At 36.3% G+C, this 23,592-nt stretch overlaps 1 protein-coding gene across 1 annotated transcript in view; it reads right to left on the bottom strand.

Annotated features, from left to right (window-relative positions):
• UBE2W (ubiquitin conjugating enzyme E2 W) overlaps window positions 1–23,592 on the bottom strand; it is a 68,740-nt gene that overhangs the window by 23,191 nt on the left and 21,957 nt on the right. The window contains exon 2 of the mRNA XM_059901988.1: window positions 5,488–5,579. Within this exon, the coding sequence (XP_059757971.1) occupies window positions 5,488–5,579 (92 nt within the window). The remainder of the gene's footprint in view (window positions 1–5,487; window positions 5,580–23,592) is intronic.

Genomic DNA, 23,592 nt, shown 5'->3' with positions numbered 1-23,592 from the left:
GACTACATTCAGTATCTTGTGATAAACCATAATGGAAAAGAATATAAAAAAAAGAATGTATATACGTGTATAACTGAGTCACTTTGCTGTACAGCAGAGATAGGTACAAAATTGTAAATCTACTATACTTCAAAATATATATATATATATATATATAACCAAAAAAAAGATGTACATATATACAATGGAATATTACTCAGCTACGAAGGAGAATGAAATATTGCCATTTGCAGCAACATGGATGGACCTAAAAATTATCATAGTAAGTGAAGTAAGTCAGACAGTAAGTGAAGAAAGACAAATATTGTATGTATCAACTTCTTATATGTGGAATCTAAAAAAAATAATACAAATCAACTTACAAAACAGAAACAGACTCACAGACATAAGAAACAAGCGTACGGTTACCAAAGGGTTTAGGGGAGAGGAAGGGATAAATTAGGAGTATGGGATTAATAGATACACACCACTATATATAAAATAGATAAACAAGGATTTACTGTGTATAATAGCACAGGGACCTATATTCAGTATCTTATAACCTACAATGGAAAAGAATATGAAGCTGTACACCTGAAACTAACACAACATTGTAAATCAACTAAAGTTAAATTTAAAACAAACAAACAGGGACTTCCCTGGTGGTCCAGTGGTTAAGACTCCATTCTTCCACTGCAGGGGACACAGGTTCGATCCCTGGTCAGGGAAGTAAGATCCCGCATGCCGTGTGGTGCAGCCAAAAACAAACCAACAACAACAAAAAACCCCACCACTACCACCAACCAAAAAACAAAACCCACCAAACTAGGTCCTTCCTAGCCACGAACATCCCTTTTTACCCTCACCCCCCACTCCCACCTACTATGCTGGGGTAGTCCAAGAAAAAAAATCACAGGACTTCTTGGTGCCCTTTCGTTCTGTTTATAAGGCAATTCTAAGGACACATAATGTACCATAAATTGACATGTGACCTATCCAAGCATAGCTCTTAAATAATAGCTAAGAGACACCTTGCAGTATGTGGGTGAGATAGGTCAAAGAAGGCATACTTCTCAACATTGTGCAAGATAATTTAAAATAACATTTTGCTAATTTAAAAAGTAACATATGTTCACTATAGAAAATTTACATAAGCATAAATAAAACAAAAATCACCCAAAGATAATCACTGTCAAAGTTTTTAGGGTAATTTCATTCTAGTCATTTTGCAGTTTCTATATCAATGGACTCCAAGTCCAGTAGAGTTGCATTAGGTGCACACTTAAATTACATTACATTCAAATCATCAGTGTTCACAATTCCAGTCATGAGCACACATGCCCCAGAGTAAGGATGATGGGAGAAGTCTCACTTCTTAACCTCCTGTGAATACCCATTGTTCTGTGATTCTAATGTTTAAAACAGGTATTTTTCACACATTCATGGCTCCTAATCAAAGAAACAACCATCTATGCCACTCTGAAGGAAAAACTAGCTTTGCTGGGTATATTAATACAGGATATATACCAATATAGCCTCTCTCAAGGGATGTTCAAAGACAATTATGACTACACAAAATTTTTGCCTTACATGATATGACGTCTATGGGCTGTAACTCAAGGGGTGCCATTTTACTTTACTACATTGAGAAACCATTTCCCTATTTAATTAGTTCTAAGTCAATCTTTCTGTAACTCTGTTCCTTCCTTAGGACAGCATATAGGTTGATTTATTAGGTCAAAGGATATGATACGCATATTTTTCAAGGTCTACGTGCTACCAAACTGTCTTCCACAAAGCTTAACGTGCTTTCATCATCTTCCTTTCCCATATACCCCATCCCATATAAGCCCACTTAAACAACAATTTTTTTTTTTTCTTTATTTTGGCCACACTGCACGGCTTGCAGGATTTTAGTTCCCAGACCAGGGACTGAACCTGGGATCTGGCAGTGAGAGTGCCGAGTCCTAACCACTGGACTGTCAAGGAATTCTCCAAGTTATAAATAATTTTTTAGAATAGGTCAGTAGTTACATCAGAACATTGCTTTTTTGCCCTATCTCTGACTGCTTTGATGTCTATCTTTTGCTTCAGCTTCTGCCGTGGCCTGATTAAAGAAACTGAAGAACTGAATAGGAAAAAGTATATATACAATAGTATTTTAAAATCAGTGTTTATTTCCTGTTAATTATATGCATCTCTTTCAACTAGATTAATATTTGGTTTGGATTTCCCTGGTGGCGCAGTAGTTAAGAATCCGCCTGCTAATGCAGGAGACACGGGTTCAAGCCCTGGTCCAGGAAGATCCCACATACCACGGAGCAACTAAGCCCCGTGCGTCACAACTACTGAGCCCGCGAGCCACAACTACTGAAGCCCGCATGCCTGGAGCCCATGCTCCGCAACAAAGAGAAGCCACCGCAATGAAAAGCCCATGCACCGCAACGAAGAGTAGCCCCCACTTGCCGCAACTAGAGAAAGCCCGCGTGCAGCAACGGAGACCCAACGCAGCCAAAAATAAAATAAATAAATAAATAAACTTATAAAAAAAAAAATTGGGGGCTTCCCTGGTGGTGCAGTGGTTGAGAATCCACCTGCCAATGCAGTGGACACGGGTTCGAGCCCTGGTCTGGGAAGATCCCACATGCCACAGAGCAACTGGGCCCGTGAGCCACAACTACTGAGCCTGCGCGTCTGGAGCCTGTGCTCCGTAACAAGAGAGGCCGAGATAGTGAGAGGCCCGCGCACCACGATGAAGAGTGGCCCCCACTTGCCGCAACTAGAGAAAGCCCTCGTACAGAAACAAAGACCCAACACAGCCAAAAATAAATAAATAAATTTAAAAAAGAAAAGATGACTACTAACTAAAAAAAAAAAAAAAAAATTTGGTTTGTAATTCTTCCACTTTGGAGATAATGCTTCAGTGGAAGGGGAGTCCTAAACACTAGACCGCCAGGGAATTCCCAAGATCTAATTTTTACAAGACTATTTTCATATCCTGGAAGATGGTCCAAAGATAATAAAACTTTTGTGGTTCATTTACAGTAAATTATTTTAAAAGAAAAATTCTTGCCTGACAAATATCTCTAAGTGACAGGTTTATTCTGTAGCAAAGACGCTGTTATTTTGGTAGTTATACTTTCGGCTGCATTGGGTCTTCATTGCTGTGCGAGCAGGGGCTACTCTTTGTTGCAGTGTGTGGGCTTCTCATTACGGTGGCTTCTCTTGTTGCGGAGCACGGGCTCTAGGCACTCGGGCTTCAGCAGTTGCGGCACGTGGGTTCAGTAGCTGTGGCGCACGGGCTTACTTGCTCCTCGGCATGTGGGATTTTCCTGGACCAGGGCTCGAACCCATGTCCCCTGCATTGGCAGGCGGATTCTTAACCATGGCACCACCAGGGAAGTCCCAGTAGTTATAATTTGTGGTAGAACTATCTATACAAATATTTCCATTTTAAAAACGTAAAATGGTCCTTTAACTTTTTATAAATCATTATGTTGTGTAGTTCCTCCCCACCCCCAAAAAAGTAAAGGTTGAAAGTGGAAACGATTGGTACCTACTTCCTTGAAAACTATAGGGCTAGCTCTTATAGGATATTCTGAGGCTGGCTAACAAAGGTAAAGAGGAAAAAGATGAAAATGGAGTATAATCCACCTGTTTAATGATATAGAACAAAAAACAGTCACTTGTTTAATCATATAGAACAAATGCTTTATACTCTAAATGTGTGCTCCATTTTAAATTCTGTTTGAGATAAATGAGAAGTCAATTGAGAGCCATGAAAAGACATGGAAGAACCTTAAATGCATATTACTAAGTGAAAGAAGCCAATCTGAAAAGGTTACACACTGTGTGATTCTAACTATATGACACTCTGGAAAAGGGAAAACTATGGAGACAGTAGAAAGATCAGTGGTTGCCAGGGGTTGGTGGGAGGGGAGAGAAGGATGAACAGACGAAGCACAGAGGATTTTTAGGGCAGTGAAAGTACCGTATGATACCATAATGATGATACATGTCGCTACATTTGTCCAAATCCATAGAATGTACAACATCAAGAGTGAATTGTAACGTAAACTACAGACTTTGAGTGATTATGACATGTCAGTGTAGGGTCATCAGTTCTAACAAATGTGCCACTCTGGTGGGGGATGCTGATAAATTAGAGAGGCTATGGCATGTGTGGGAGCAGAGGGTCTATGGGAAATCTCTGTACCTTCCACTCATTTGGCAGTGAATCTAAAACTGCTCAGTTAACTGAGAACCCAGCAATGTTTTAAAGAGATCATTATAGAGCTAGATACTCTATAGTATCTATAGTATGTAGTAATACACACTACATTTTCTTTTTTTTCTTTTTTTCAGCTGTGCTGTACAGCATGGGGGATCTTAGTTCCCAGACCAGGGATCGAACCCATGCCCCCTGCAGTGGAAGCATGGAATTCTAACCACTGGACCACCAGGGAAGTCCCCCATACTACATCAGTATATCCATTCAAACATCAACATATCCTTTCCTCATATTCCTGTTCTTAAAGCTTGGCTCCTGTCTTAAGTACTGACTCAAATGTCAAAGTCAAAGGTAACCAAAATTGTTTCTTCTGAAAATAAATATGTCCCTGTTGTGTGAGCTTTGGTCACTTTTGCTCTTTGGACCCAGAATATCACTAAATATTTGAATTGTTAAATTTGTCCTACAAGTTGGTCTACAGTAAACTTTTTCTTGTTGGCTTCTACCCCTTTTACATTTTTGGAGTTTTTTTTTTAAGGAGAGAGTCAATTGCTTAAAAATTTCCCATTTTAGAACATTTACTCTTGTCTAACAGAATTGTTAAATCAAAGGAGTTGTAAGGACAGACCACACTGGGTTGTGAAATCTTAGGATGATACTCTTGAAAACACTTTAAACTAATTCAAATGCTCATTTTTAACGGAGGGGACCCATATCGCTACTCTTCTTGGCACATACCTGGGAAGAGACTTCTGCTCCACTCCCACGGAAGGAGCTAAATTAGAGAATACTTCTACGTCCTCCTTCTACCCTTCACTTTTTCATCCTCATGGAAAAGTTTCTTATCTATTAAATGAGAATGCTAAGAGTCTGACATTCATTTAGCTACCCTTCTGTAAAGAAAGCAACTACGTAATATGTTCAGGGGACAGGGATAGAGATACCTCTTGACTGTCATTCTCTTCAGAGCCTTAAATGTTTCTGAAAAGTCTGATAAATAACCTCATACCAAACTGCTCTATTACAGGTGAAGAACATTTCATAACAAAGTCAGACCAAAGTTTTTAAACGCTGCCTCATTAGCAGGAAACTTTTATAAAACAAAATTGTATATATAAATGCACAGAATAAGATCTGTTTACTGTACTTAGCTCTTGGTGGAAGAGAATGGGATGAAATACGAAAATAATTCTGTATTTTTAAAATGAGTATATATTCATACATTACATTGATAACAAAAGAAAAACAAACAAGAACTTTGAAACTTAAACACTTACTGTGTAATTGAATTTTGAACACTCTTTTCATTTAAAGTCATTCCGGGAGGTGGGTCATTTTGCAAAGCCAACAGTTCCTTCTGTAGTCGTTTCTAGAAAAGAGTATCAATAATAACTTGTACTTTTTTTCCTTACAACATAATACAATATACTTGTATGCACACAGTCTGAAATCCTTGATTAAATTTCGTCCAAATGCTCATGCCTTTTCCTTTACAAGCCCCTTATATCTTCTATATATTTTACATGCCTAATTCTCAAATTTTTAATTGCCTGTCCTATAATTCACAATCTATTTCCAAAATATTTCTAAATATATTTGCAAACATTGATGATGTAAAGTGGTTATGAAGAGCAGCCAGCTACCTATAAAACTTCAAAACTACTCCATTAAAGTTATAAGGTTATAAATGCTTAAAAGTCTTAGCAGGGTTTCCTTTACTGCTTTTCAATTATAAAAACCACAGTTCTCCATAATCCTTAAAAAATGCATCATTTCAGACAGACAGGCTTTCCAGAAGAACTATATTAAGTTAAAAAGTCTTTTGAAAAAGTTTAAAATAATTTTAATTTACAATTTACAGCCCCTGTTTATTTTCTTAAAATAGGATCATTCACATATAATTTAATCTTTCAACACCAGAATATAACATACCAGGGCCTGAGATACATAAAGTTATTTTTTCACATACTAGATGTCCCAAAATGGCTATGTATTTGCATTCTTGTTTGTACAGCTTTTATTGTTCAGTTCTTCCCTTGTTATCATCAGTGGACATTCTTTTTCAGTATACAACAAAGCAAAACAAAAACCACAGCAGCCCATAATTTACGGGTTTAAAAGCAAAATAACCAATGTTATTAGAAGTGCATGTAACATTATAAAGATTCTTAATGAACATCTTTTCTTGGATTAAAGCACACAAGCATGGATTTCTGTTCAGAACTCCAAACAACTCTCTACTTAAAAGCTAGTTTCTGATTTTTCTAGACAGTGAAATATTACTATCAATACAGCAATGTTTCTAGATCTTTTCAATTCATAATGCCTTTAAATAAGCTTACCACCATCTAACAACACTACAGAATTAAAAACTCCTCCCTTCTTTGCTAAGAATCAATGGCTCTTTAAATTGCCAAAAGTGAAAACTTTTCCTCAGATGGTGCAATATCATAACTGCTAGTAACATGGAAAATAAGATATCAACTAATTGCAATTTCTGACCTCAGCTGCCTTCCAAAATGCAAAATTACAAATTGAAAATTACTTTAGAAAAATTTTAATTATCCAAAATACAGAAATAAAGCTGCATAAACAATTTGTTTTGAATAAAGGAGGAATATATTCGTTGTAAGTGTCTATGTTAGAAGAGGGTTTTTAATTTATCCTACTTCTGTCAACAAATGTGGGTTCTGTGATCAAGTAAATTTTCAGAAACACTGGGCTCAACAACAAAAAAAAAAAAGGATTTTTTTTTTAAAGCAGGAATTCTCATAGACTTCTGATATACTAACTTGCACAATGATTCTCTAAGGGGAGGAAGACAACATACAGGCTTCCGAAAGTACTGGAATCCTCTCAGTGTAGGGCATCTTGGAAAAGTCTTCTTTCAATGACTACATTTTGGGAAACACTGCTGTGGAAATCCTCCAGACCTTGAAAACTTTACTAAGACAAGGAAGACAGCCCTTGTTACTGAATTAAGATATAAAGGAAGGTCGATTTGCATAGCTACCAACTGAAACAGGATATAAAGGCAAGTTAAGAAGACTCGTGTTGGTGTAATTATTCCTAGGTCTCCTGAAGATAACGGTGAAGAGCACTGTGGAAAAAGAAAAGTTTCCCCCACCCTGACACTACTTCTTATATGTCCACAAAGAAAGGGACCTGTGGTATAGCCAAACTGCAAGAGAATCTCCAAGTAACTGCCTCCTGGTATTCACATCCTAGTGTAGTTCCCTCCCACACTGTACCAGAGTTGGTCTGTGTAACCGATAGAATACAGCAGAAATGATGGTATGTCACTCCCAAGATGAGGTTATGAAAGATTATGATTTACATCTGGGTCATTCTCTCTAGAATCACTTGCCATATTGTGAACAGTCCAATTCAGAGGCCTACGCGGTAAGGTTAGGGCCGCCTGCCAATAACCATGGATGATTTGGAAGAATCTCCAATCTGGAATCTCCAATTCCAGCCAAGATTTCAGATGACTGCAGCTGGAGCCAGTATACTGCCTGCAAACTCAAGCCAGAATCCAACTCTCTGCTTCAAGGCCCTTCGAATTACATGGGATTATAAATGCTTGTTCTTTCAAATTACTAAATTTGGGGGTAATCTGTCACAGCGAAAGATGATTAATACAGAACCTCTGCTCCAACCTCTCCCCATTAGAAGAGGCTATCATCCACTATCATCCATTTTCATCCATTGAAATCATCCATTTCAATTTCAGTATCACAGGTCAGAATCCAAGACATTCACTGGAGCATTTTTTTTCATTGAGGGGTGGAGTCACTACATTAAAAAGACAATTCATGCCAGTCCCTTACTGTCTCTGCTATCAGGCAATAAACTACCTTGCACATCCACATCCTCTGCAATAAAGAGACAGAGCAGGACAAACATTTGGGGGGTTAATGAGTACTTACTAAGCATACTAATAAAACTAATGATTTACCAGTGTACTAATAAAACTTACCGAAAAAAAAAAAAAAAAAAGGTAAGAGTAGAAGGTCAAACAGTGTATCTGGCAGGCTCATAGAAACAGGGAATTCACTCTTAGGTATCCTTCCTGGAACAATAATCATTAAAGAGGGCAGGAAGTGTCTTTAAGTAAGCAAACAGGTCCCTCAAGGGTCCTCTGGCTCTTCTAAGAAACTGGTTCTAAGAACCCGTTTCTAAGAACTGAATATGAACACAGAAGCTAAAAAAAGAGGACTTAAAGAGTTCAACGTAAAAATAAAGGAAAATTCATACTCACTTGAGAATGTGAAGAACTAGCATAACTGTTTAGAGAGAATACCATGTGTTTAGAGATCATACCATGTAGCATCTATCAACAGAAAGCTATCATCACATGAGGAAGCATTCACCTCCTAACTTTGAAGACAAAGTGTTAGCAAAAGTAGATGAGAAACACGTGCATTAGAACACTAGCAAAAGCAGTGATACCACCAGATTATTAGACCATCGGGGCAACATTGGCTGCTTTCCTAGACAGTGGTGAAAATAAGAGCCTAGAATTGAGATAACTGGAGATAACTGGAAAATAACTGCAGAAGGTAACTAAGTAAAGAAGCAGAACTACTTACAAACTACTGGGAGCTAAGGGGGCTTAAAAATTAACAGTTCCAAAGGTTCATAGCCAAATATCACCCTGTCTGTCCCTAAATTGGAGAGAGATGGGAAAATTAATTACATATATTACAAATGTACCATGGTTCTCTGAATCTAAGACACAGCATCAATCATAAGACACACTATTATTTCATGTAATACTAGGAAAGGAAAACTGCTACCAATTAAACAATTACACACCACTCATTAGACACATCTTGATTTCAGATATGTTAAAGTAGGGGAAAAATATGCATTAAAAAATATATGATATATGTCATTAATAAAAGTTTGATTTTCCTGGGGACTTCCCCGGTGGCACAGTGGTTAAGACTCCACACTCCCAATGCAGGGAGCCCAGGTTCGATCCCTCGTCAGGGAACTAGATCCCACATGCATGCCACAACTAAGAGTTCACATGCCGCAACTGAGGAGCTGGCGAGCTGCAACTAAGGAGCCCGCCTGTCACAACTAAGACCTGACGCAACCGAATAAACAAATACTAAAAAAAAAAAGTGGCTAGAGTAGACAACCCACTTTCAAAAAAAAAGTTTAATTTTCCTGACTTTTCAAGTACTAGAACCACCTGAAAAATAAAAATTAATTTTCTGAGTAAATTTAATATGCCTAAAATGATTCTTCTCTCAATATTTAACACATACCTGGCGATACATGATCTCAATCTATAAAGATGCACTTTATTCCCAGACTGTGTACAGCAGTACATCTGTCTTCCAAGGCAAAAAGGCCAGGCCCAGAATCTAAATGTTTTAAAGCACCCCAGGCAAAAAGGCCAGGCCCAGAATCTAACTGTTTTAAAGCATCCCAAATCTAGAGTAAACCTGAAAATTCTATCTAGCCCTCATCTTGTGTTGGCTCAAGTCTGGAAAACTCATAGGAATTTGAGCTCTTCTAAGAGACCCAAGTGGGTTTATATACTCAGTAAAAAAGATCCTGATGTATCTAAATACCATGAAAAAAAAAAAAAAGATTTAACACTTTCAGAACTGGCTTGGCTTTTCAATGGCTCTATAGTCCAGCCAGCACCTCCCTTTCTCTCCTTCCTCATGAATGCAAATGAATCTAAGTGATATGAATCCACTGAAATTTACTACTTTTGGGGGTAAGAAAACCACTGACAACTTTTGCAGTTAACTATCATCAACGACAAGATGTTGGGAAACACCACAAAAGTGAATGGCATTCCTGTACGTCATCGAACGATGGTTGAGAATCTCTAGACTGCTACAACATCCTAGGATGTGTGACCCTGCACTTAAGAGTGACACAAGTTCAGTTCCTAAAACTTTTTCCCGCTTCAGTACACACGAGGGATTATTCTTGAGATTTACTCTTCCCTGTGACTGGAGCTTACTACAGGGGTCGAGGAAAGTATTTATGTAACATGAAAAGGCTGCCCAGGAGCTTAACGTGTCCTCTTCTCCACTACCGCATCCCCAAGAATGACCAGAGGAGCTGCTCCACAGCAAAGGTCAAGTGTGGGGGCGTAAAAAGGCCAACAGAATAAAACAGACACATATTATTACTCTTAGCCTTATGAGATTTAAAGTCCTCGGAAAGCGCAAGATACAGTTTTTATACAAAAGAGTAAAAGCAATTTAAAGATCACTTTAAAAACTGTAACCACTACGGGAATTCCCTGGAGGCCCAGTGGTTAGCACTCTGCGCTTCCACTGCAGGGGACACAGGTCTGATCCCTGGTCAGGGGACTAAGATCCCGCATGCCGTGTGGGACAGCCAAAAAGGAAAAAAGAAAAAAAAACCGTAATCACTATGTTCTAATCAGTCCTGTTCCATTTCCCCCAACTGATAATATCAATGCCTATCCCAACACAGACCCATAATGTTAAACCAAGTTTGAATATGCCATGTGCTTCCCTGGCATGATCAGGAAATGAGATAAAATGGATGAAGACTAATACTTTTAAATATCAAAAAAATTTTAAATGAACATGGTAAAACTCTAAACTCTAATACAGATCCCTGACATTATGTGTACTACTGAACATAATTTAGCCTGTTAATAATGATTACTCGCAATTATACTCCAATAAAGACGTCAAAAAAAGTTTTTTTTTTTAAATAATGATTACTCTATTGTGACATCCTCAGACAACAGTGAGGTCTACAAGCCCACATGATCCTTCAGTATATAGTTCTGATAGCTTGATAGCCCCAGTTTTCACTTTTTTAACTGTCATCTGCTCTTCGACTATCAATAACTTGTCATAATATCTAACCTCTAGTCACTGACATTCTCTTGCTTTCTCCTCTTCTTTCTCTTTTATTTGCTGTTTCCCCCTCCCTAGCCCCACCATACATTACCAAGCAAAAGGGCTTACTTATTTTGGTGAATATATCACATTATTTTCGTGCAACAAATCCTAACCCATCTCCAGTGCTGGCATTTAACACTGGCTAACATTTATTGCTTCATTTGCTCTTAAACCATACTATACTCCCTCACTGAAATTAACCGGAGAAATTAGGTACAATTTTTCCAAGTCCTCATAAAATGAAAAGCACAGCCCAGTAACAGGTCCACAGACCACACTTTGTGTAGCACGGTGCTAAAACATGGTGTTTCATCCCAATGATGCCATCTTTACCTCCTCGGCTTCTGATCATTTTCATCAATGCTCATGCTTATATATTAGTTCAAGTTTTTGCTTTTTCAGACAGCTGAGGATGATGGGTATGACTGTATAAAAAAGTACTACTACATTTGTATGACAGAGAACATTACTGTTTAATGAAGAATACCACACTCAATGAAATGCTCTTAATAAAAAAAAAAAAAGAAAAAAAGACTAAGTATTTTAAATAGCATCCTAAAAAGCTCATTCATATATAAAACAGTTCAGCTTCTAAACTAATGTATTTGTGTAAGTATCATCCCACACTAATATATGTTGAAACCAAGCCACAAAATATTTAAATGATACTCTTATGGTTATGAATCAAAACCAGGAGAGAGTATATCCCTCTTAGATACTAATAATGGCAGTACATCAATGGACAAACTGACAAGATTCCTGGCCCTGTAAAGCTTAAACTCTAGTGAGAGAAGAGAGTTAATAAATAATAACAAAAACAAATAAGTGTATGGTATATTAAAATGTGATGAAAAATGGAGCAAGTTAAGGAGTTGGAGAGTTAGGCCTCACATCTTGTAAAATTTTATTTAAAACTGACACTTTGAGAAACTATTCTAAAGGGTAGAAATCCTTATTTAGGGTAGGGAGAAATATAAACAAGTGAGGGGAAAACATTAAAAATGTAGAGATATACGACAATGACTGCTAATGCAACTGTATATAAAATGCCCAACATGTTTTCTCTAATTTCATCTAACAATCAACTAAAGGTGGAAGGTTAACAATAGGAGGGTGTGATAGAAAAAAAATAAGAATACCATACACATTAATATAATTTCACTAATAAATTACTACTTTCCCCCCAACAATATTAAACAATTTCAACATTTTTCTTCTTTCAGGGTGAGATGACACGGCACTGAAACGATCTTACCTTATTTTAAAATAAGGTAGAATTTGATTCATGCAAATTAAGAAAAAATACTTTTTTCCTAAGTATACTTCTATAGCCCTTAATTCTAACATTTATTTATTGAAACTTTTCCCCCTTTTAGGAAATGGAAAGGCTTCAACAAATCAAGGTGTTCATTCTTATTTTAAACTAACATTTTTGGGAATTCCCCGGAGGCCCAGGGGTTAGGACTCGGCACTTTCACTGCTGGGGGCCTGGCAGTGACCTTGATCAGTGGTCGGGGAACTAAGATCCCACAAGCTGCTCAGCATGGCCAAAAGAATAAAAAATTAAAAAATAAACTAACATTTTCAAAAATCAGACTGGGATGCAAAAAAATGACAAGACTAAATGATTCCTGTTTGTGAAGAGCCCACAGTCTAAAAACAGAGACAAATACGTAAATAATCTCTACATGATTTCAGGGTACAGCAGTGTTCAAAAAGAGAGTGATCAAAGGGGAGAAAAACCAGGACTGTGGTATACTGAAAGCTAAAGGAAGAATGCATTTAAAGACTAAACAAAATTTTATTTCCAGCACAATGTAGATATTCTGAATAATTCCACAGAAAACAAAAACAAAGTGAACACATGAACTCTGAAATATTCAAAGGATCAGGGTTGGATTTCACTTTGGGGTTTTCTACCAAACCCAAGGGGGGCAAGACCAAAAAGTGAGGAAGCTCTCGGAAGACCTGCATAAAACTATGACCCCTCAGTGTAATAGTGAATAAGATAAAGGGCACAGAAAGAGATAACAATGAAATCTGCCTGCTTAGAACTTAGCAATGGGTATAGGAAGAAAAAAATGTCTCCCATGAAATGTCAAAATCTCAAGCAGACACCCACATGGGTCTGAGTCTGAATTCCTGCTGAGAACCTTAGGCAAGAATTTAATCAAGTGGTCAAGGAAGTAATGCCCCAGGCAACTAACAGAAGCAAAAAAAAAAATCCTGGGGAATACAAGTTCTATCCACTAAGGCAACAATTTGTCTTTTCAGAATCTAGAAAAATACTTTAAAAAAGTAGTAAGAACCAAATGAGAAATTATTCAGAAGACAATAGCATAAAATACCTGATGCAATACAAATCTATCTTCCTAGCTGGAAAAGCACCAGATCCCCAATTAATTTACTTTATGTTCTTGTAGCATTTATATAACTGTGAGCAACTCTAAGGCAGAGATTATGGTCTACTTATCTTTGTAATCCTAGCATTCAAAACTGTGCCTGATAAATAATGTTTTTCCTCAGTAAATGCTTTTTTAAAAAATTAATAAGGATGTTGACTGCTTCACTGTATGCAAAATCCAGAAACAATATATGTGTCTATCAATAATTTTACAAATTATGGCATATGGAAATAAGGCTACACAGCCATTAAGAATGATGTGGATCTCTGTGTACTAACAACAACAGAAGAATCCCAAAACATACTGAAATGGAAAAAAAAGAAAGCCTCAAAAATACATATAATTCCTTTATATTAAAACAAAAGCAAGAGATTTATACAAACGTCATATAAACGCATACGGAAGAGAGAAGGAAGCACATCCAACTATTTTACAGTAGTTCCCTCCTAGCAGCAAAAATGGAGGAGAAAGAGGACACCCCTGTTCACACTATATACTTTTATATTATGACTCTTTTATGACAAGAATGTAGAAGTGTATTTCTTGTATAATTAGATTTAAGGGCTCAATGGATGAAGAAAACAAATCCACATAAAAACATGAACACAAATGTTCAAAACAGCATTAATCATAACAGAAAAAAATAGAAGCTACCCAAATGTCTATTAACTGATGTACAGGTAAACAAAATCTGTTGTATTCATACAGTGGAATGTTATTTGGCCATAAAAAAAAAGAATGAAGTACTGATACATGCTGCAACATGGAGGAACCTCAGAAACATTATGGTAAGTAAAAGTGGTCAGTCACAGAAGATCACATATAGGTTGATACCATTTATATAAAATGCCCAGAAGAGGCAAATCTATAGACCTAAAAATTAGACTGGTGTCTGCCAGTAGATGGGAAGAAGATGGACAGTGAATGCTTATGGGTACAAGGTTTTCCTCTGGGGATGATGAAAATTTTCTATTAGATAATGGGGACAGTTGCATAACTGGGTAAATATACTAAAAAAAAAAATCACTGATTGTACACTTTAAGTGGATGAATTCTATGGCATGTGAAGTGTACCTAAATAAAAAAAAAAAACCCTTTTTAAACTTAGTGGATAGATTAAACAGTAGGTTAAACACAGGTGAAGAGAGAATTAATACCTAGGAAGATGTCTGAAGAATTTTTCCAGGATGTAACAGAGAAACAGAGGTGAAAACATGAGACAAAGAGAATACAAGAGAATAGGAGGCAACATTTAAAGAGATAATGCGTGAGAATTCTCCAGAACTGTTCAAGACATCAATCCTCAAGTCCACGTCCAGAATGAATTCCAAACAGTATAAATAAAAAGAATCCCAAATTCACACACATCACTGTGAAAGTACAGAACACCAACTGAAAAAGAGCTAATCCTAAAACTAGAGAAAAGATTACCTACAAAGATATGCAAAATTAGACTGATGGCTATCATTTTAAGAGCAATAATTGAAGTCAGATAATACTAGAATTTAGAAAACAAGTGGAATTTTATCTTTCATCTAAGTGAAAATAATTGACAATTTTAACTCCTATACCTAGCAAAACTAGATATAGTTTCAAGAACACAGGTGAAAAAAAGGTATTTTCAGATAAAACAGAGTTTACCACCAACACTAAGCAGCTAAACAATAAATCTTAATTTCCTTCTGGAAAATAATTCTAAATGACAGGTGAAAGATGCAAGAAGACATAGAAAGCAAAAATACGTAAATATGTAAGTAAATCTAAACAATGATTGTATAAAACAACACAGGCTCACAATTCCTTATGTAAAAATTCCTGGGGCCAGATATTTCAAAATTAAGAATTTTCTGGATTTTATAAAAATAATAACAATGCACCCCACCAAACTAATTAGTATTTCGCACTCAAATATGTGAATGTTTACAGCATATGAAATTTTTAAAAACACTAGGCAATCGCATACCCACTCATTTCAGGTTTCGCCACAAGAAAAATTTGTAGTCAACTTCCAAAAAGTTTTTATTTCTAAGCCATTTTAAATTTATTTTTTCCACTTTATTTTTTAAAAAAGTACTTTTTTAAAAAAAATTGGGGTATAGTTGTTTTACAATGTTGTGTTAGTTTCTACTGTACAGTGGAGTTCCCTGTGCTATACAGCAGGTTCTCATTAGTTATCTATTTTATACATATTAGTGTATACATGTCAATCCCAATCTCCCATTTCATCCCACCCCTCCCCTTCCCCCCTTGGTGTCCGTATATTTGTTCTCTACATCTGTCTCTATTTCTGCCTTGCAAACTGGTTCATCTGTACCATTTTTTTAGATTCCACATATATGTGTTAATGTATGATATTTGTTTTTCTCTTTCTGACTTACTTCACTCTGTATGACAGTTTCTAGGTCCATCCACGTCTCTACAAATGACCTGATTTTGTTCCTTTTTATGGCTGAGTAATATTCCATTGTATGTATGTATGTACCACATCTTCCTTTATCCATTCGTCTGTTGATGGGCATTTAGGTTGCTTCCATGTCCTGGCTATTGTAAATAGTGCTGCAATGAATACTGAGGTGCATGTGTCTTTTTGAATTAAGATTTTCTCTGGGTATATGCCCAGTAGTGGGACTGCTGGGTCATATGGTAATTTTATTTTTAGTTTTTTTAAGGAACCTCCATACTGTTCTCCATAATGGCTGTATCAATTTACATTCCCACCAACACTGCAAGAGGGTTCCCTTTCCTCCACACCCTCTCCAGCATTTATTGTTTGTAGATTTTCTGATGATGCCCATTCTAACCAGTGTGAAGTGAACCTCATTGTAGTTTTGATTTGCATTTCTCTAATAATTAGTGATGTTGAGCATCTTTTCATGTGCCTCTTGGCCATCTGTATGTCTTCTTTGGAGAAATGTCTATTTAGGTCTTCCACCCATTTATTGATTGGGTTGTTTGGTTTTTTGATATTGAGCTGCATGAGCTGTGTATATATTTTGGAGATTAATCCTTTGTCCGTTGATTCGTTTGTGAATATCTTCTTCCATTTTGAGGGTTGTCTTTTCATCTTGTTTATGGTTTCCTTTGCTGTGCAAAAGCTTTTTAAATTTCATTAGGTCCCATTTGTTTATTTTTGTTTTTATTTTCATTACTCTAGGAGATGGGTCAAAAAAGATCTTGCTGTGATTTGTGTCAGTGTTCTTCCTATTTTTTTTTTTTTAAACTTTGGGTTTATTTATTAATTTATTTATTTATTATGGCTGTGTTGGGTCTTCGTTTCTGCGCAAGGGCTCTCTCCAGTTGCGGCAAGTGGGGGCCACTCTTCATCGCGGTGTGCGGGCCTCTCATTATCGCGGCCTCTCTTGTTGCGGAGCACAGGCTCTAGAGCACAGGCTCAGTAATTGTGGCTCACGGGCCCAGCTGCTCCGCAGCATGCGGGATCCTCCCAGACCAGGGCTCGAACCCGCGTCCCCTGCACTAGCAGGCAGGCTCTCAACCACTGCGCCACCAGGGAAGCCCCCCCTTTTTTTTTTTAATATTTATGTACTTATTTATTTGGCTGCGCCAGGTCTTAGTTGCCACGAGTGGGATCTTTAGTTGCAGCATGCAGGCTCTTAGTTGTGGTATGCAAGATCTAGTTCCCCGACCAGGGTTTGAATCTGGGCCCCCTGCATTGGGATCATGGAGTCTTAACCACAGGACAACCAGGGGAGTCCTCTTTCTTTTTTTAAATTGAAGTACAGCTGATGTAAAATATTATATAAGTTACAGGTGCACACTATAGTGAGTCACAATTTTAAAAGTTATACTCCATTTATAGCTATTATAAAACATTGGCTATATTCCCTGTGTTGTACAATATAACTTTGTAGCTTTTTTTATACATAATAGTTTGTGCCTCTTATCTCACCCCTGCCCCCTTTCCTCTCCCCACTGGTAACCACTGATTTGTTCTCTATATCTGTGAGTCTAAGCCTTTTTTCAGATTTTGGATTTGCAATAAAGAATATTAGCCAGAAATGCCTAATCTGTAAGATTAGGGCAATCAACATATAAATTGGTAGGCAGGTGATGGGAGTTAAAGCCTTCCAAGGTCATTTTATTTTTTGAAAAGAGTGCAAACATACTGATAAAACTTTAGATTTTGATAACTATGTATGTTAAATTAGCTATCACAATTCCTGCAAATTAATTTAAAAAAAAAAGACAAACAACCGAACAGAAAAATTGGTGAGAAACTAGAACACATGATTGACAGAAAGCATCTTAATGACCAATAAATATAGGAAAAAGGGGTCAACCTCAGTGGGGAACAGAAAAACGCAAATTAAAGCCACATTACAATAGTAACATATATCTACCAAAATGGCTAACATTAAAAACTGACGAGACCAAGTTGGCAAGTATGTATGTTCAAGACATGTAACTCTCATACACGGTTCGATGGAGTGTAGATTGGCAAACCATTTGGTGCTTCTTTGTAAACGTGAATATAAACATATGCTCTGACCCACCGATTTTATTCTAAGGTATATACCCAACATACATATGTTCGACAAAACACACGTACAAGAATGTTTATAGGAGCATTATTCATGACAGGCCCAAAACAGAAATAATTCAAATGCCTATCAACAGTAAATTGAGTAGATAATCTGTGATATATTCATACAATGCAATAAAAACGAATTTGTTCTACACAGAACATGGATCCCATAAACTAATGTTGAGCAAATGAAACAAAAACCCAAAAATTTTTAAAAACCCATATCATATAATTTCATTTACATAAAGCTCACAAACAGGCAAAAGTAACCTATGGCATTAGAAGTCAAGACAGTGGTTACCTTTGGGAAGAGGAAAGAGTCATTAGGAGTGGGCATAAGAGAGGCTCCTGGGGTATAAGTATTATTCCATTTCATGTGGTGGTTAAAAGGATGCATTCACTTTGTGAATATGTGAACTCTATATTTAGATTTGTGTACTTTTCTGTACATTACACACACTTTAGTAAAAGCATTTATTAAACTGTCCTAAAATTGACTGTGGTGACAGTTGCCCAACTCTGAATAATAAAAGCCATTAGCCTGTATACTTTGAATGATCATGGTATGTGCGTTTTTTCTCAGTAAGACTTAACAAAAACAAAAAATGTTTATTAAACAAAAAAATAAATGAAAGAAAAAATAAATACAGAAAATGTTAATTGTTGAATCTACATAAAGACTAGAGATGTTGTACTATCTTTTTTGTACTTTTCCTCATGATTGAAATTTTTGTAACAAAAAGTATGAAATAAAAACTAGAATGATAACAGCAAAATAAATGCAAAAATAGCTAGGGTAACCTGTAAAAGAATAGGAGTGTATAAGTTCCAAACGTGGAGAGGTGGAAAAAGCAAAATGAGAAAAAGGAAAAAGAAATCAATCCATACTAAGATACAGATACAAAAAAAGGACAAATGAAAATCATACAAAATGAAAGAAATTCCATTATATCAGTTAGTCAGTAAAAAAATGAAAGTTCTTTAGTTAAAAGATAAAGTCCATTATATCAGTTAGTCAGTAAAAAAATGAAAGTTCTTTAGTTAAAAGATAAAGTTAAATGGATGGTGACAATATACAGTTTATGTGATTTTTAAAAGATAAGGGCACCGAAAGGTTCAAAATCAAGGACAGAAAAGATACCAGGCCAAAGAAAGTTGACAAAGTTACACTAATATCAAGTAAAACTGACTTTAAGACCAAAAATACTAACAGAGATTTAAAAAAAACAAACTATATAATGATAAAAGGTTCAGTTCATCAAAAGCATAGAACTTGTATACACCCCACTAATATGTATAAAATAGATAACTAATAAGAACCTGCTATGTAAAAAATAAAATAAATTTTAAATGATAAAAAAAAAACTTGTATATACCCAACTTAGCTTTGAAAATAGACAAGCAAAGGAATATTAACAAATCTACCTTCATAGTAGGAAATTTTATTAAGATCTCTCAAAGTAATGGATAGATCAAGCAGACAAAAAAGCCTGTGAACTATTTCTGTCAGACTCCTCTGTCTTCCATTCTGCCAAAAGAAGGTACTGAGGGGAAAAAAAGTAGAAGAAAAATGCCATTCCCCCTCCCATTTTACTCCTGGTTCTGAAACACCTCCAACGGAAGGTGTCTCCTATTGAAGTCAAGAGCTGGCAGCTGTAGATTCCAGAAAAATCAGCAAAAGTTGAGCTCCTGGGTTCTTGCTGAGTTGCAGGAGTGTGCGTGGTTCTACCAAGTAGCAGTAACTTGTACCAGTGCTCCAGCAGCTTAGTAGCAAGTGCAGGCTCTTTGGTTCCAGCCATAGGTAGTAACAACTCCCAGATCCTTAGACAACCTCCCTCTTCCTCTCAAACCCTCTCTACCCTTTTTGCTGCTCTAGTCCTAACCACACCCTTGTAACCTATTACCTGCATGAAATCTCCCTCTGCCTAAAAGTATCTAGAGTATTTACTATTTTCCTACCTGCTCATTGATCAATAGAGCATTTTAAAAACACTGACACTAACTAGAGAAAAAAATCGTTTCAAGCACTTACAAAGCATTTATAAAAACTGGTGTGAAGCCAGAGTCTACCTCAACAAATTTCAAAGAACTGTGATACAAATCACATTCTCTGACCACAATGCAGTAAATTAGAAATCAACAGCAAAAAGAACTGGAAAAAACCCACATACATTAGGAAATTTTAAAACACACCTTCCAACAACTCAATGATCAAAGAAGAAAACTAGAACATATTCAGAAATGAATTATCATGGGAATTCCCTGGCAGTCCAGTGGTTAGAACTCCGTGCTCTCACTGGCGAGGGCCCAGGTTCAATCCCTGGTGGGGGAACTAAGATCCCACAAGCCCCGCAGCACAGCCAAAAAAAAAAAAAAAAGGAATTATCACAAAAATATTACCTATCAAAAGGTGTGGAATATAGCTAAAAGTGTACTTAACAAAGTATATATTAAGAGTTTTAAATGTTTACTTTAGAGCAATAGGTCTTAAACTTTTTGGTCTCAGGAGCCTCTTACACTTATAAATTTTTGAGTAACCCAAAAAGCTTTTGCTTATAGGGGGAAAATATAGATATATTGCTATTTACTGCAATAGAAATTACAACTGTGAAATTTTAAATTTTGTTTATTTAAAAATAAAAATAAATTCATTGTTTATTAACAGACATTGTTTTATGAAAATAACTATTTCCAATACAAAATGTATTATATATGAAAAGTGGCATTATCACAGCAATCAGATAAGAAAAAGAAACAAAAGAAATCCAAATTGGAAAGGAAGAAGTAAAACCATTACTGTTTATAGATGACATGATACTAAACATAGGAAACCCTAGACAGGCCACCAAAAAAACTATTCAAATTAATAAATGAATTTAGTAAAGTTGAATGATACAAAAGTAATATACAGAAATCTGTTGTGTTTCTATACATGAACAAGAAGCTATCAAAAAGTAAAATTAAGAAAACATTCCCATTTACAATTGTATCAAAAATTAAATACCTAGAAAGAAATCTAACGGAGGAGGTTAAAGATCTTTACTCTGAAAACTATATTGATGAAAGAAAGTGAAGATGACACAAACAAATGTAAAAATACACCATTCTCATGGATTGGAAGCATTAATATTTCTAAAATGACCATACTCCCCAAAGAAATCTACAGATTCAATGCAACCCCTATCAAAACACCAATGTATTTTTCACAGAACCAGAACAAATCTAAAATCTATAATGGAAACACAAAACTCCAAATAGCCAAAACAAACTTGAGAAAGAAAAACAAAGATGGAGGCAACACACTTGCTGATTTCAACTTATACTACTAGGATACAGAAATCAAAACAATATGGTACTGACACAAAAAAAGACACATAAGTCAATAAAACAGAAAAGAGAGCCCAGAAAGAAACTCACACTAACATGGTCAATTAATCAGCAAGAAGGATGTAAGAATACACAATGGGGAAAAGACAACCTCTTCAATAAACGGTGTTGGAAAAATTGGACAGATACATGCAACAGAATCAAAATGGACTACTCTCCCATGCCAGGCACAAAAATAAATTATAAATGGATTAAAGACTTAAAAGTAAGACCTGAAACCAAAAAACCTGTAGAATAAAACTTAAGGAGTACACTCTTTGACATCAGTCTTAGTAATATTTTGGGGGATGCTGCTGCAGTCAAGGGAAACAAAAGCAAAAAAAATAAATAATAAATGGGTCTACATCAAACTAAATACGAAGCTTTTGCACAGCAAAGGAAAGTATCAACAAAGCAAAAAGGCTGCCTACTGAATGGGAGAAGATATTTGCAAACAATGTTATCTGATAAGGGATTAATATCCAAAATATACAAAGAACTCATACAACTCAACATCAAAAAAACAAACAGCCTGATTTAAAAATGGGCAGAGGGGGACTTCCCTGGTGGCACAGTGGTTAAGAATCCACCTGCCAATGCAGGGGACACAGGTTCGAGCCCTGGTCTAGGATGATCCCACATGCCGTGGAGCAACTAAGCCCATGCGCCACAACTAATGAGCCTGCACTCTAGAGCCCGTGCTCCACAACAAGAGAACCCACCGCAATGAGAAGCCCGCGCACCACAACAAGAGTAGCTCCCACTCGTCACAACTAGAGAAAGCCTGCATGCAGCAACGAAGACCCAACACAGCCAAAAACTAGATTAATTAATTATTTTTAAAAAAATGGGTAGAGGACCTGAACAGTCATTTTTCCAAAAAAGACATACAATGTCCAACAGACACATTAAAAGATGATCACCACCACTAATCATCAGGGAAATGCAAATCAAAACCACAATGAGATATCACCTCACACCTGTCAGAATGGCTATTATCAAAAAGACAACAAATAACAAATGTTGGGGAGGGTTTGAAGAAAAGGGAACCCTCATGCAGTGTTGGTGGGAATGTAAATTGGTGCAGCCACTATGAAAAACAGCATGGTGATTCCTCAAAAAACTAAAAATAGAACTATCATACAATCCAGCAACTCCACTTATGGGTATTTTCCTGAAGAAAACAAAAAGAGTAATTTGAAAAGATATATGCATCCCTATGTTCACTGCAGCATTATTTACAATAGCCAAGACATAGAAGCAACCTATGTGTCCATCGAAAGGTGAACTGATAAAGATGTGGTATATATACACAACAGAATATTACTCAGCCATAAAAAAGAATGAAATCTTGCCATCTGTGACAACATGGATGGACTTCGACGGTATTATGTTAAGTGAAACAAGTCAGACAGAGGAAGACAAATACTATATGACTTCACTTATATGTGGAATTTAAAAAGCAAAACAAATGAACAAGCAAAAAGAAACAGAAACAGATTCATAGATATAGAGAACAAACAGGTGGCTGCCAGACAGGAGGTGGGTGGGGGAACGAGAAATAGGTGAAGGAGATTAAGAGGTACAAACTTCCAGTTACAAAATAAATGAGTCAGAGCGATGAAATGTACAACATTGGGAATATAGTCAACAATACTGTAATAACTTTATGGTGACAAATGGTAATTAGACTTACCATTATCATTTTGTAGTGCATAGAAATATTAAATGTTGTGCTAACATAGTGTTGTGGGTCAATTATACTTCAATAAAAAATAAAATGAGAAGCATAAGCTCTTAAAAATAAGGGTAAACATATGATATACAAGCATATGTAAACATACTCTGATCAGGAAAGGCAAAGTTAAGTGAAATATAAAACTCCTTTCAATTATTCATTTTTCTTAAGGTGGCTTTATCTTACATTTTTGCTAGTTTCTTTTAACATCTGGATTTTTTTTAAAAAGACATCTAGATTTGAAAGGCAGCAGGATTAGCCCTGGTAGGCATCAAGATTTCATCATAAACTCAAATATGGACACATACAGGCCAAATGGGACAGAAGAGATAGCCCAGATGATGCAGACCCACACATATTTGGAAACTTGACTGTTGACCAAACAGGAAAGCTTCTTAGTAAATGGCGCTAAGACA

Source organism: Balaenoptera ricei, chromosome 17 (assembly GCF_028023285.1).
Source record: "Balaenoptera ricei isolate mBalRic1 chromosome 17, mBalRic1.hap2, whole genome shotgun sequence".
NCBI classification, from domain to species: Eukaryota; Metazoa; Chordata; class Mammalia; order Artiodactyla; family Balaenopteridae; genus Balaenoptera; species Balaenoptera ricei.
The sequence above is the reverse complement of the archived record's forward strand: the minus strand, read 5'-3'. Positions and strand labels throughout refer to the sequence as shown.